Source organism: Colobus angolensis, unplaced genomic scaffold (genome assembly GCF_000951035.1).
Source record: "Colobus angolensis palliatus isolate OR3802 unplaced genomic scaffold, Cang.pa_1.0 Scaffold206, whole genome shotgun sequence".
Classification (NCBI taxonomy): domain Eukaryota; kingdom Metazoa; phylum Chordata; class Mammalia; order Primates; family Cercopithecidae; genus Colobus; species Colobus angolensis.
The window spans coordinates 174,142-190,218 of NW_012115222.1; the positions used below are offsets into that span (position 1 = coordinate 174,142).

General features: G+C 38.4%; 1 protein-coding gene across 2 annotated transcripts in view; it reads left to right on the forward strand.

The window, feature by feature from the left end:
- The first annotated feature begins 2,866 nt into the window (after positions 1-2,866).
- Positions 2,867-16,077, forward strand: part of GRAMD3 (GRAM domain containing 3) — a 131,029-nt gene continuing 117,818 nt past the window's right edge. Inside the window, exon 1 of one of the 2 annotated variants that reach the window (XM_011942080.1) lies at positions 2,867-3,230. In XM_011942080.1, the coding sequence (XP_011797470.1) occupies positions 3,103-3,230 (128 nt within the window). In that variant the 5' untranslated portion in view covers positions 2,867-3,102. Of the gene's footprint in view, positions 3,231-14,482; positions 14,739-16,077 lie in introns of those variants that run through there. The other variant, XM_011942081.1, reaches the window with a different exon arrangement.

The following is a 16,077-nucleotide window of genomic DNA, read 5'->3' on the forward strand; positions in this document are numbered from 1 at the left end:
GTTGCCTACGTAAGAATGACTTTGTTACGTATTCATAATACGGAGTAAGAGGTAGAGTTTTTCCTTTTTAAAAAGAAAAAAAGCACAAACTGAGTAATCAAACTGTTACTGTATTTATGGCCTCATCTCCAATAATATGTGTGACGTTGGATCCATTCACCTGATGTAAAATCTCAGAACTTTCATTTGTCTGGCTGTTATTAAGAAAGGCAGTAAAAAGGCCAGGCGCGGTGGCTCAAGACTGTAATCCCAGCACTTTGGGAGGCCGAGACGGGCGGATCACGAGGTCAGGAGATCGAGACCATCCTGGCTAACACGGTGAAACCCCATCTCTACTAAAAATACAAAAAATTAGCCGTAAAAATACAAAAAATTAGCCGGGCGAGGTGGCGGGCGCCTGTAGTCCCAGCTACTCGGGAGGCTGAGGCAGGAGAATGGCGTGAACCCGGGAGGCGGAGCTTGCAGTGAGCTGAGATCCGGCCACTGCACTCCAGCCTGGGCAACAGAGCAAGACTCCGTCTCAAAAAAAAAAGAAAGGCAGTAAAATGGAAGTTAATATTTGCTAAACCTTTGACCTATAATACAGTTTCTAAATCAGCAGAAAGTATCCTTGTAGAGTTAAGCAGGAAAGAGAAAAAACAGAGCTTTGTCAAGTGCCTTTTCTCATCACCATTTCGCAGAGAAGAAAACTGGACTACACAGGCAGTAAACCCTTAGCATGTCCAAGGGCCCTTAACATGTTAGGCAAAAGGCAAGATTGGAAGCCAGGTTTGTCTCACATTAAAGGTGTATTACCCCTTCAATGAAAAAACGTGGAGTGCAGTTATTAGAAGGGTGAGAAGAAGGGCTTCCCACATACCTGAGAAGAGTTGGGTGGTGAGCACTACCCTAAACTTTGCCTGGTGACCACAGAGGGAAGGGGAAGTATGGAAGGGGAAGTGGGAGGTGAAGTGGGATTGTAGTGGCAACAGTTTGTAGGATTAACAGATAAAATTTTTAGATCTTTAATAGATGTAATCTACCCTACCCTAAAGCTACCTTTCCCATTTCTCATGAGAGCAGACCTCTAAATCATATCCATCATATAAATCAGGCTTTGATTCCAGGAAGATCCATTGTATTGCCTACGTTCCTCCTGCTGACCTACTGAACCTGAAGACCCTCTCAAAATGACCCTCGTTTAGCTCAAGTGTTGAAAGCAGTTACAATGTAATCGTCCCTGGAGCTATCATCACCTTACTGTATTAGTTATATGAATATAGGATCTGAAGCAGTCAGCTATTGCTGTGTAGAAATCCATCTCAAAACCTCAGTTTGAAACAATTATTTATTATTTTGTATGAATCTACAGGTGGTCAGGTAGTTCTGCTGATCTAGATCAGTTAGATTTTGGCTGGGCTCACTCCTGTGTCTGTGGGGACTTGGCAGGTCACTGGGGAGCTGGGTGGTCTATGACACTGTGTGGTCTCATGTGGAGAATGCCTCTAATTCAGTCGTGCAGTCATAGTGACCACAGGGAAGGAGTAGAAACTCACGAGGCTTCTTGAGGTCTAGACTCAAAACTGTCACAGTATCACTTCTGCCACATTTTATTAGCCAAAGCAAGTAACAAGACCAGCCCAGGTAAGAGTGGGCAGAAATTACAAAGCTATAAGGCAAAGGCTATGGATATATAGAGGCCATTCACGTAGCTGGGATTATCAATGCATTCAGTCTACCACAACTTGAGGGCAAATTTTAATTGAAAGGATAGGAAAGGGGCTGGGCGCGGTGGTTCACACCTGTAATCCCAGCACTTTGGGAGGCTGAGGTGGGCGGATTGCTGGAGGTCAGGAGTTCGAGACCAGCCTAGCCAACATGGCAAAACCCCATCTCTACTAAAAGTACAAAAATTTGCCAGGTGTGGTGGTCCATGCTGTAATTTCAGCTACTCAGGAGGCTGAGGCAGAGGTTACAGTGAGCCAAGATTGTGCTGCTACACTCCAGCTAGGTGACAGAACAGGACTCAGTCTCAGAAAAAAAAAAAAAAAAAAAAGGAAGGAAAGGAAAGGATAGAGAATATAAGTTGTTTGCATTCTAAATAATCTCTTGCATGGATATCTCTTGTTCTATTACCTAGTTTTGAATTCAAGCAAATTGTACTCTTCTTTCTCATTTGTAAATCTTTACCTTAGTATTTCCTATGCAAGTAAATCATCTCCAAATGTACACTTTGTTTTGCAATGGTCTTAGATTAAAGTGAATTAAGTACCTAAAACTATTTAATTATTTGAGTTTAGCCAGTCAGATTTTTGTTTGAAACAGAGTAAATAAAAGAAAAACTTGAATGCCATTTCATTATTCTTCTAATTAATGAGCAACTTTGCTGTCTGCATTAGTGACATGGTAGAACAGCTAAAAAGAAGCAAGTTTGAGAAAGTTCAGCTTCTCTGTGAATTTGCTTTCCAGCATGACAGATTTATCATCAGTAAATATTCATTGAGTCTCCACAGTGAGAAAACAATCATGATGAATATGACACAAAACATACTCTAAAGAGAAATATATATTCTGATTACAGAATGCACATATGAGACACAGGTGATAAGACCTTGATCATGCCATTCAATAGTGAATATCAAAGTAGCGTTAGGTGTGTTTAATTTATGTAATGAATAGTCATGAACTTGTAGGACAACTGAGGACCATTTAGTGTGAATTGCGGTGGAGCCTTTGAGGTAACACACAATGACTGTCTTCTAAAGTGCAGAAAGGCATCAGGATTGGGGAAAGACATACGTCATCATGAGTAAAGGGTCAGTGATGTGACTCCAAGTCAACATCGAGATAAGATGAAGCTCTTAAGGCAAAGACCTAACATTATCTTAAAAGTCACATTGAATGTTTCCATGGTCATTTGATGTCTCACACATGTGGGTTTCAAGTGCGGCTGGTCTCATCCCTCTGAGCAGACTCCAAAAGAGAAACCTTCCGAGATAGCACTTGCGAGCAAAGAGCAGGCCGAGTGGCTCAAAGAGCTGTGGTTGGACAGATCTGGTATAAATACAAAGTTCTTTCCTGATATTCCCCAGAGTTTCTTGAAGATCACCTGGTCTCTAGAAGATGGCAAGGAGAGAGCAAGTCCTACAAGCAAAAAGGAACATTCAGCAAACTTTCCAAGCACAGCTCATGCCCTGGAAGAGTGTGTTCCACGGGAGAGAAGTGAAGCCAGTGGGTCCAGACCTGAAACTGTAAGTGACAGGTCTCAGACCTGGAAAAACCATTTGGGAGTAGAGCGTGGCTTCTGCAGTGTAAAAGGCCTTTTTGGTATCTTCAGGACAGACTGTGTCCACATGGAGAATGTCTTTGATTGCCCACTGGGGGAATTTTCCTTGTTTATCATCAGGATCTTGAACAAAAGCAAGAATGATCCCACATACTGCAATGTCCTCAGAAACCTCTGATACCAGTACGTTTTGCTTATAGCTGTATTGCACAAAACTGGAAGTTTGAGGTTTGTTATGTCACTCAAGTTGAAAAGGGGAATTCAAGTGGAGACGGCAATGAGCAATGCTAGGAGTGGCTTGAAAGATACAGTTGCAATCTAAGACTCAGTGTGTTTGGGAGAACTCAGTATTTGCCATTTCAGCTCAGGAAAACTAGGATTGTACGATCTTTGCATTAAGTCACACTTGCCATGTCAACTGTCTACATTTTGGTTTTAGGTTCCTTTTAATTTAGAAAGGTAGGTTTGGGTTTGGCTTAGGTTCTATAAGTTCCTTGTAAGCAGGCGCTATGGGTTAGATTTTTGATTTTGGGGGTTTTGCTTTGTTTTTTACTTTAACTTTTGTACAACTGATAGCAGAGTAACAAGTATATGTAGAGATATTTAATTTGTTTAAAAATTCCTCTATTATTCTGACTATAATTGCTATAAAATCCCTCAAATAATCCTATCTCCAAAGAATAAATAATTGTATTGGAGGGTCGTTAGGCTTAGCCCAGAGCTGGGGCAATAAATAGAATGTCTTCAGAAGGACACGTGAAGGGTACACACAAACACTGTGAAGGCAAACACTGTCGATGAGGCGTGATGGGAAGTGAAAACCTAACATAAAATATAAATGGGTGGGAAGATTAAGATCTCTAGTTTCCTTTCAGACTGGGCTTTGGATTCTACAAACCTGCATTTGAATCCCAGCTCTGCTGCCATTTAACTGAATGTGTCAACTAGGAAAAGAAACAGTTTCTCTTGAGTTTCAGTTTTCTTATTTCCAAAATGATAAACAACAAACAAACAAAAAAAATCTATCTCCTAGCATTACTAAGAGGATTGAATAAGTTTCTATACGTAAAATGCCAGGCATATAGAAATTACACAATGAATAAATTCCCTCTGCTCCTCATCTTCCATTTCTGAAAATCTAACAAGAAACACGAAAACGTGCTATCTCATATAAACTGCCCAGAGCTCTGCAGTTCCCATGATGGCCCAGCCCAGTCACCAAACCCTACCTCACGCTGTAGAGTTTTCACAGGTGCTTTGGGCAGAGGTCCCATTCTAACTCTAATTAACCCAAAATCTCAAAATGATGTCTTTCCTGTCTGGGTTAATTGCTCACTGTGGCTGTGGAGGAGTTGGTAAGCTTCTATATCTGTGTTTGAGTGTCACATACTGTGGGACATGAGATCAGTTCAATAGGCACTCTGAGCCTGAGTTCTTCCGCTGCAAAATGAGTGTAATACCTACCTCCCAGAAGCATTCCCAGCATTGCACATAAGCACGTTAAGCCTACCACCGTCACCCCAAATGTGGAGACATTTCAACAACTCCTGGCCAGTTTGTTACCCAATTGGGTCTCCTCCTTTGTTTTTTATTACTAGTAGAGGATATTTTTTCATTTGTTATTAGCCACATGCATTTCTTCAGCTATAAATTGCATGTTTATCACCTGACTCACATGTTAAAAGATTCTGTGAGCTCAGCTATCTTTTGATCGGGCAGCACCGTTTCAGTCACCTCTTCTGAATTTGGCCTCGTCTTGCTACACTTCACTGTTTCAAAAAATAGCAGGGTGAATGCTAAATTGAAGAAATATATATAATCAACAGCAACATAAATACAAACTATTACATAATAGTGTATAAGCCTTTCACTTTACCTGTCTTTAAGTTCATGCTTTCTAAATGCCTTAAGATTTTGTTGACAATCATCATTATTAGTGTTCTTTGTTATTGCCATTATTACAAACAGATGAAGTAAACAACTAGCTAGAAAATTATGATTTCAGGATTATCAGGAAGAATTAAGGAAAAGTACCAAAAGTCTTGGCCTTAGACTTACGTCTAAGGATAAAAACACAAGATCTTCAAAAGGAACAGAGATAATCAAATTCATTAATTCTGAATACGTTTCTATGTATATTGTTTAAAATAGTTACCAAGAAATAAACACTAACATTTTTTAAAATTTTTTTTTCTTTTTTATTATACCTTAAGTTCTAGGGTACATGTGCACAATATGCAGGTTTGTTACATATGTATACACGTGCCATGTTGTTGGTGCGCTGCACCCATTAACTCGTCATTTACATTAGGTATATCTCCTAATGCTATCCCTCCCCCCTCCCCCCACCCCACGACAGGCCCCGGTGTGTGATGTTCCCCTTCCTGTGTCCATGTGTTCTCATTGTGCAATTCCCACCTATGAGTGAGAGCATGCATGTTTGGTTTTCTGTTCTTGTGACAGTTTGCTGAGAATGATGGTTTCCAGTTGCATCCATGTCCCTACAAAGGACATGAACTCATCCTTTTTTATGGCTGCATACTATTCCATGGTGTATATGTGCCACATTTTCTTAATCCAGTCTGTCATTGATGGACATTTGGGTTGGTTCCAAGTCTTTGCTATTATGAATAGTGCCACAATAAGCATATGTGTGCATGTAAACACTAACATTTATGGTTAATTAATTTTCAACAAAATGGGCAAGATAATCCAATGGGAAAATAATACCCTTTTCAACAATAGTGCCAGGACAATATTCTAAAGAATGAAGGTGGACCCCTACTTTACAACATACACAAATATTAACTCAAAGTAGATCATAGACCTCATATAAGAGCTAAAACTATAAAAATCATAATAAACATATGAGTAAATAATCATTGGGTTGGGCAATTATTTCTTAGGCCCAACACCAAAATCACAAGTGATAAAAGAGAAGATTGATAAATTGGACTCTACCAAAATGGAAAACTTTCTTTGGTACTTCAAAGGACACCATGAAGAAAGTGCAGAGACATCCTATGAAATGACAGAAAATACTTGCAAGTCACATTTTTTAAGGAACTTGTAGCCACAATATATAAAGCATACGAGTCAATAATAAAAAGACAACCCAACTTTAAAATGGGGCAAAGGATTTGAATGGATTTTTCTCCAACAAGAATATACAAATGGCCAACAAGGACATGCAAAGAAATGCAAATCAAGACCACAATGCAACACCACTTCATACCCACTCGAATGGTCATATCAAAAACAAAAACAAAAAGCAGTGTTGGCAAGCATGTGGAGAAACTGGAACTCTCATCCACTGCTGGCCAGAAATGTAAAATGTTACAACCATTTTGGAAAACAGTTTGTCAGTTCCTCAAAAAGTTAAATATAGCAATTTCACTCCTAGATATATAATCAAGGGAATTGAAAACATGTGTTTGCATAAAAATGTGTACACAAATATCCATAATAGCATTATTTTTAATAGCCAAAAAGTAGAAACAATCCAAATCTCCATCAACTAAATAATGGATACATACAATGTGGTATATCCATACAATAGAATATTTTGGGTCACAAAATGAGATGAATTTTGAAAACATTGTAGGTGAAAGAAGACAGTCACAAAAGATCACAGATAGTATGATTCCATCTATATATGAAATGTCCATAATAGGTACTTTTTCTATATGTATAGATGAGATATGAAATGTCTCATCTCTAAAGAGAGAAAGTAAATTAGTAGGTTAGTGGTTGCCTAGGGCAGAGTGGAAGAGGAAAATAGGGAGGATGGGGAGGGACTGCTCTTGGGTACAAGGTTTCTTTTGAGTGATGAAAACATTCTAAAATTAGATGATGGTGATGGTTGCACAATTCTGTAAATGTACTAAAGCCACTGAATTATACACTTTGAACAAGTGAACTTTGTATTATGTAAATTATGTCTTAATAAGTCTTTTTTAAAAACTCCAAAACGATAGTTACTTTGAATAAGACCTTATGATTTTATTATAAATATTGGTCAAAATAAATATAAAATTTGCTAAATCCTTATTATGTTCCAGGCAATATTTAAAGTTTTTACAAATATTAGCTAATGTACTTTCTTAACAAACCTATTCAGTAGGTACTATTATTCCCATTTTACAGATTAGGAAACTAAAATACAGAGATTTTCAAATCCTCCAGTTATTAAGTAGCACAGTAAGAATACAAACAGAGAGTCTGCATTTTTTAAACAAAGTATGTACTGAGTCTGGATCTAATTGCAAACTATGGGGAGGAAATTCCTGAAATTCAGAAAATTGTGGACATTTTGAAGTATTATAATTAATGATGGAACCGAACACAGCTAATGCCTCAGAGTAAATATCTATGTAATTACTTCACACAATAGCAGTGGCAAATGGAAGTGTAGGTTGAGGGATCACTTCCCTCTCTTGTCCTGTACAAAGACAATATTTAACATAGATGGGCTATTGCTGGTATGTTTTCACTCTCTCAAGAGTCACAACAGGAAGGAATTCTACAAAGCAGCATGGTATGAGGAAGACCTAGATTATCAGGTCAGGAGTGGAACATGAATCAGGAGGCAGCCCTAGCTCTGCCACCAACTATTCTAGTGACCTATTCCCACTAGTGATAGATCTCTAACAGGAAGTATTTTAAGTGCATGCATTCTAAGGTTCCTATTGGCTCTAAAATCTCATCCTCTATATCCTCTATCGTCTAGTTTCTAGACTAATCTCAAAAGCATCTTGGTCAGTGGTATGTTTATTCCCAAACAAATCTTTCTGAGATCTGTTTCATAAAATTCTCCAAACATGTCTTTGATTCTGTTTCCGCTACTCTGGCACCTGGTGCTCCAGTTGTGGGAGGGAACAGAGAAGATATGTCTGTTTCTCACTTTGAAGGGTAAGGCCTCTTGAAAAGAATGACTGTATTTAGTGAATATTGGATATACTTTCAGAATTACCAAATGATTTTGATAATCCTTTAGAGTAAAACATAATTTTGGTGATGATCAAGTGTTCATTGTGATTATCTCTGGTGGCTGAGGATTACAGATGATTTTTTTCTTCTTTATATTTTGTTTATTTTCAAAATGTTTGTAATGAGTATACATTTTGTTTTGTAAACCAAAAAAAACCAGTATATTTTAAAAACCTTAGTGGGACAGAGTTGTGAATGTTGTTCATGCCACTGAACTATACACTTTAAAATGGTTAAAATAGTAAATTAATGTTATGTATCCCTTAGGCCAATAAAATTAATACAAAAAATAACCTTATAGGGGAAACTAATAATCATACTATCTTCAGAAGTATTCTCTGAAAATAATTATCAATTTGCATAAAATCAAACAAAGGCAGAATATGCAATAACCACTATGCAATTTGACAGATGATAACGCTATTGAAATCAAGAATGCTGCTTTTTAAAATCTGGGTCAAATGTAAATGTACACATTTTATCAAACAACCAAATGTGAATGTTTAAATGTTTACAGCAGTGTACGGGAGTCAGCTGATGCTTGCTCAACTGTCAGCTCATTACAGGCTCAATTCCCAAAGTCACGTTCCGTGTGTCATGTCAGCAGCTTGAAGTCAGCTGTGGTGCGAGTATTTACACTGTGGAAATTGGCCAATGCTACAAATAAAAGCTTTTTTTTTTTCCTGGAAAACTGGTTTACCAATACACCACTGTTTACATAATAAACATATCAATCAACAGAAATTTCTGCAAACAAAATTTTTTAAATCAACTATCTCAATTCATTTTATAAATTTAAGCAAATACAGTTAAAAGCACTAAAAAGACTTACCAAGCTGGTGGATAAACTAGAATAGGAACTTGGGTTTTCAAATTTCTTACCTTTATATCTTAAAACCCCAAATGCACACAAAAAAAGAAAGATTATCTTAAGTCCAATCTTGCCATGTTTACTTACATGTTTACTGAAGCTGCAAAATCAATTTTCTAATCTGCTGGGGGCAAAACTCCCTCTAATGTCATGACCTACAACAGATAGTAATAGTTTTCTGACAAGAGGATAACATATGTCCTTTCTCTGCATCCTCTCAAAGGGTTCACAACTTTGGGAGAGAAATCAACCCCCTCCCTTCTTTATCATAAAAACATTAGAATAAAGAAGTTTGAAGGAGAAAGGAAGGGATTTAAGATAGGCTTTAGCCCATGAATTAGACTGGAATATTCCAGGCTGCTTGGCAGAGCCATTATCACCAATGTCAACACTCCATGGGCCCCGACTGTCAACGCTTTCCCTCCCTCTAGGATTAGGTCTTCCACAAACCACGTACAAACACACAGCTGTTGTCCTATTGAGAAAAGCAAATCATATCTTTCACTTATATCATATGACTCCACTCGACATGAGTGAAGTATGACCAGCTCAAAGATCATAATCTTCACTGTTATTACCATCAGTAATATTTTCTGAATGCTTACTATGTACAGGCTTCATACTTGAAGTTTACACGTACTATATCAAGTCCTCCAAGCAATTTTTTGAGATAGATATTATTATTATTCCCATTTTTACAAAAGCTCTGAGTAGTTAAGTCCATTTCTAAAATAACACAGCAATGAAATAATCAAGCCACCCTTTTCCAGGCAACCTGATCCCTAAACTCACACTCTAAACCATGAAATCAAAAATCAAACAGCCAACCCCAGGAATGTGGATATATTTACTTTACACCCACACACCGGTTTTCCATACATGGTTATTCCATGGTGATATCTGAAATTCAAGGTGATTTTACTAGACCAAGTCTTTTTTTTTTTTTTTTTTTGACAGAGTCTTGCTCTGTCACCCAGGCTAGAGTGCAGTGGTGCTATCTCGGCTTACTGCAACCTCCACCTTCCAGGTCCAGTCGATTCTTATGCCTCAGCCTCCAGAGTAGCTGGGATTACAGGCCACACACCACCACGCCCGGCTAATTTTTGTATTTTTAGTAGAGACGGGGTTTCACCATGTTGACCAAGCTGGTCTCGAACTCCTGACCTCAGGTGATCCACCTGCCTCGGCCTCGCAAAGTGCTGGGATTACAGGCATGAGCCACCGCACCTGGCCCAGACCAAGGTTTTTTTTATCCAAATCACAGAACTGTGTGCTTAGAGTATACAAGCTGATTGTATTAATAATGGCCTAAACACGGCATAATTTATCAAATAAATCTTAAGGCACAACTATTTCTAACTTTGCTTATTTGTAGAGAAAATCTCGTTTATTTCTAAGTATAAATGAATATTCCATGGCTCTGGAAAACTCCATTTTGAAGCTCTGTTTAGCTGGTTGTTTTGGTTTGATCTTATGTCTCAGTATCCAAATCCTACACCTGTAAAAACTGGAGGAGGAGGAGGAGGTAGAGGAAAAGGATTGAGAGGAAGAAAAGGGGAATATACAAGCATGAATTCCCCACCTTCCATCCATCGAGCCTAGCATCAGTAGGCATATTAGTTTCTTATTTATGGAATCCAGAATGCTTGGATATAATAACCAAAGATTATTATCATCGTTGCACAAGACTATATTCTTTGAATTATGGACCTTGTTTCATTGAAGAAAGAAAAAATTCTTATGGCCAAACTTTAATTTGTAGGGTTTAAGCAAAGAAAACTAGAGCTTGAGAAGACTTTCTTTTTTTTTCTTTCTTTCTTTTTTTTCTGAGACAGAGTCTGGCTCTGTCACCCAGGCTGGAGTGCAGTGGCCCGATCTCAGCTCACTGCGAGCTCTGCCTCCCACGTTCACGCCATTCTCCTGCCTCAGCTTCTCTAGTAACTGGGACTACAGGCACCTGCCACCACGCCTGGCTAATTGTTTGTATTTTTAGTAGAGACGGGGTTTCACCATGTTAGCCAGGATGGTGTCAATCTCCTGACCTCGTGATCTGCCCGCGTCGGCCTCCCAAAGTGCTGGGATTACAGGCGGGAGCCCCCGGCCCCGGCCGAGAAGACTTTCAACATTATTTCTCAATTCCCATGGAAGAATATAAAAGAGTCTCTGTGATTTTTATTTCAGTTGTATTTTATTTATTATCGTATATTATTCATTTTGGCCACTGTGCATGTTCCTTTTGTAGTTATATTTACATAAATGTCCTATTCCACTTGTTTATCTTTGACCACCTGGTCTTTGTTTTAATTTGCACACACACAAATGAAAGCTGTGGCACAGGCTAGGAGTGCTTGGGCAGTTGCTGTGTCTCAACAGTCAAAGGGCTCAGGCAGTGGCTGTGGATGGCTGCACAGCAGTCAACTGCCATTAATCCTGAAAATAAAGCTGTCAGAATTCACATTTTCTTTCGCTGGTCATGTACTATCAAAACCTTATTCCTATTTAAACATAAAGTCCAGCTATAACTACTTGCACATTTTGTCAGATTTATCACAGGCAGCGCATATCAAGAAGTGAAATTCACCCAGCAAGCCCCAGCTGACTCCAGCCCTCAGACAGGTTTAGGATACCTCCTCACCAGAACCTGTTGTGTTTAAAACTTGAATGCCCTGAGGGAGGCCTAAGCATTCCTGTGTTCACCACTCTGCTGGCTTCTGTCCCTACCCCCAGAAACTTACCTTTCTGGTTCCTAAAGGCCCTTGAGTTTGTGACCCCTGCTCTAGACTTTCAGAAAATCTCGCCTTTGACACCATTTCTTAAAATAAGGATTAACTCAACATCTTACGTAAGAGTTCAGCCAATATTGTTTTAGCTACTTCAGTATGCTTCCCATAGGCTAGTAAATTGCTGCCTAACTGAAATAACCGTATCACCCGGCAGACTGCAGTAAAGGGACCAGCTCATCTCATTCTGCTTCCAAAGCATTGTGCACATGGCCATCGAGCTCACCTTTCATCATTTTATTTCCATTACCTACAGGATAAAGTTTGAACTAACCACACTGGCATTCAGTATCCTTCATAATTCAGCCTCCAGATAAATGTTCACTATTCCTCTATTTCACCAACACACTCTCCACTCTCACACACATACCTGGTCCATGCCCATTTATTTGTTCACGAGCGCTACTTCTTTCCCTTTCTGCCTTTCCCATGTCACCACATTGAAACTCAAACCCCACATTTTCCATTAGACTTTTTTAAGTCATGCCAGTCCCAATTGATTTGCCTCCTTTTAACTGTAAATGCTCAATAAATACTTGTTGAATGAATGAATGAATGAATGAATGAATTCCAGCATGACCACATGCTTACTATTTAATTATGGCCAAGTGGTTTAACCTTCTAAAGATATCATTTTTTTAATCTATAAAAATGTAATTTGGGCAGCAATTAAATGAGATGTTATATATGAAATTATCTAGTAGAGATGTTATAGTTATTCGAAAGATATTAGCTAGTACACAGACTCAATAAATATTAGCCTAATTCACTGCCTTTCTATCGCTTTTATTTTTAGTTAACTTTTCGGTTATGTAGATTGTTTTATCCTAGCTTCATTGTTGAAGCCAGAACCCATTTTCTTAAAACTTTTTATATCACTCACTGCAGCTAGCAAAGAGCTTTGCTAATAAATATGTATTTGTTGATTGAGTATTGAGTGAGTACGAGGAAAGCTTACCTATTGAAAAATAAGTTCAAAGACTGTTCACTGACACTGGAATTTCCTCCTTTAGAGACATTTTGTTCTAACTTAAGAATTACCCCTGTGTCATTCAAACCTGCATGAGACAGAGAGTAACAGACTATATTTCATTGACTATTAACATCTGTGCCAGTAAGAGTTGTTTTTTGTTTACAAGGAGCAGAAACTCCCATGCAGGTTGTTGCTGTTGTATGAGGAATGGTGACTGGTTTAATTCAGCAATTTAATATAACAGCTTATTTAATGTCTCCAATATGATTTCAACACACAATTTCAGCACAGAGATAAGAGAGGAAAGAGAAATATAGACCATGCTCTGTCGAGGAAGGACAGGGAGGAAAGCTGGGGGCAGTGCATCATCAGAACTGTAGCATGAGGGCGCTCAGCAGTACTAGGGTGACCACCGGCCCCAGTTTGCCCAGCACTAAAGAGTTCCTGGAATTTAGGGCATTCAGAGCTAAAACCAAGAAAACCCAGCAGGAAAATATTGTCCAAAACAATGTAATATCACTGAAAGACTCACTTCAAAAGTGTTCCTAGGGTCAGTACAGCACATAGAGCAGCACAGACCTGTCCGTGCCAGGTTAGCAGTTGGTTAGAGCAAAATGCTAATGAGTCCAAGGCTAAAGGTCTGCTTTGATTTCCCAGGAAACTTTGCTCTCTTCCACAATCAGAAACTATGTACTTCTCTTAAGCCAGCCATTCTGCAATGTCACTGACTAATCACGAGTGGAACAAGGAGAGAGAGCATAGCTACTGTGGAACAAATCCTTCCCTGGTGCTAGTCACGAGGGTGGAGGGACACTGATGTATTCCTCGTACATGAACATTTGTTGCATGAAGAAAGTCATTTTCTGAACTTGTTAGCAAAATGCATATCTAGGTAACAATAATGACACATAATTGCAAATCTCTGTTGCATACTCTCCTGTGTATTTCATTCTAATCCTGTGTGAAATCAGCATAACAGATATCAAACAGAGCAGAGTTGGGATCACCTGTGGTTGCCCAGCCAGCAAGCAACAGAGAAAAATTTGAACTCTCGTCTCCTACTGTTAGTTTGTATTTGTTGTTGTTGTTTGAGTACAAGCCACAGCCTCCTGTAACCCAGCAAAATATGCAACCTGGATGTTGAGACTCCCTTGACTTTGTGTATACCACTTCCATAAGAACTCCAGAACTCTTCGGGTCCCAAGGACCAAGGAATGCAGCCTTAAAACTGCTGGGCATCTGCCAAACATTGGCTACAACACACAGTGTGCTGGTTATTTCCTGTGTGAGTACAGACATAAAGCACATCCACGTTGCTCACCCTGTTGGTCAGGATCAGCTGGTTAGAAAAAGCATCCTGCTTTTCCTGTTTAGATGCTGCCAGTCTCTGCACCTCATTGTTTTGTTTAGGTGTTTACTTTTCCATGCTTTTCTGACTACATTCAGATTTAGTGGTGTTCATCTTAGTGAACTCAAAGTTGAATTTCCCAAACACATTTATTTCTTTAGAGCAAATATAGGTAGGATGAAAACCTCCCTGTGTCACACTGATATGTTACTCATTAACTGACTGTAAAAAAAATAGCCTCAGCTAGATTAAGAGTCACATGAAGAAAGAGCTTCCTGCAATGCAAGGACTGTGCAAAGCTGAAACGCAGAGATTTTCATACTATTTGGGAGACGCAGAAATGAGCTTTTAAGGTTGTTCCTTGACTTGGGGATCAATAAGCACACAATGGTGAAGAAAAGAAAGCCTTCTAGTGACACGATGTTCCAGTTTGAGACTCCAGGCAGCCCAAGGAAGGCCAACATGGAGGCCCCACGCAGCTCCACAGACAGCCCCAGCTCGGTGTTCCTCAGGTGGGTACAGCCTGGGCCTGGCCATCCACATCTGCCCACCTGGTGGCCTCAGCTACCCAACTGGTGACCCTTGGAGAGCTCCTTTTTCATTCCCGGAGGTAGGGATCAGCCATGGGAGGAGAAAGTACAGCCTAGGCGTCCTGACCAGTGGATTCGAAGGGGGTATATAATAAGGGATGTGCTCTTCTGAGCAAATAGAACTATTACTACTATTAAGGAAAAATAATTTTTAGTGCCTTCTGTAGTACTTTCTTAGTACTGGATAACTGGCCACTATGCAATTCCTCAATTCTTAACTTACTTTCAGGTTCATAGGAAGTGAAAACAAATCGTTTAACCCCAGATTGATTTTGGTATCAAAATTACCTGAACTATTATTAAAATAATAATTATTAAAATATTAAGATAATTGCCTTCCTTTTGCCTTTCCAATTTAAATTTAAAATAGTACCAACTGTGCTCTAGTTCAAGTATTTACTGCATAGTGATTCATAGCAGTTTCGGCCAATTTCAGAACATATTCATTTTAGCTATAAACATCAATATCCAAATTAACACATTAATATCCACATCAACACCACTCTAATAATTACATATTTTTCATGAAAATTTATTTTTCAATGCTTTATTCATTTTATCTCATTATAATTATCTAGCAATTCATAGAATGTATAAATTAAGTATAAGTCGAAATCACATATTCAAAAGAAAGTTTTTCCATCCAACTTTCATGTAAACTTTAATGTAGTATTCATGTAAACTTCTCAGAATAACCCCCACACCCAAACTTTACTTTTTGACAGTACCATATCCAGAAATTCAAAAGTTAAATATGATCCTTGTTTTCTTTTTTAAATTGTTTTAAATCATTTACACAAAAACTACTTTAAATTATAGCTTTCAAAAATTTAATAGAAAACAAAGAAATTCCATTGTATTTAATTGCATTCACATATCAGAATGCCAGGTTATGAAAATAAATTAAATACTTTTAAAAAGAAGTTTTAGAGACTAAAAAAGTGAACGTGTGCAAATTGTTTCATAATCTATTTCCAAGTTACTTAATTTTTCTATCTATTATTAAAATGAATCTATCTTACTTGCATTAGTAGTTGAGCAAAGGTATAATTCTGTGATATAAAATGTAAAATTTAGATGAACAAAGAACAAAGGGAAAACATAAAAATAAATAAAATGTAAAACTCATGCATTATTTCCATATTCTGCTGAGCCTCAAGTGCCTCTCGAATTGCTTTGTCTGTGGAATCCATCTCTTAAGTAGACTGTCATGCAAATTCTTCTTTGGAGCTCAAGCTCTAACCAGGACAAATTAAATTAA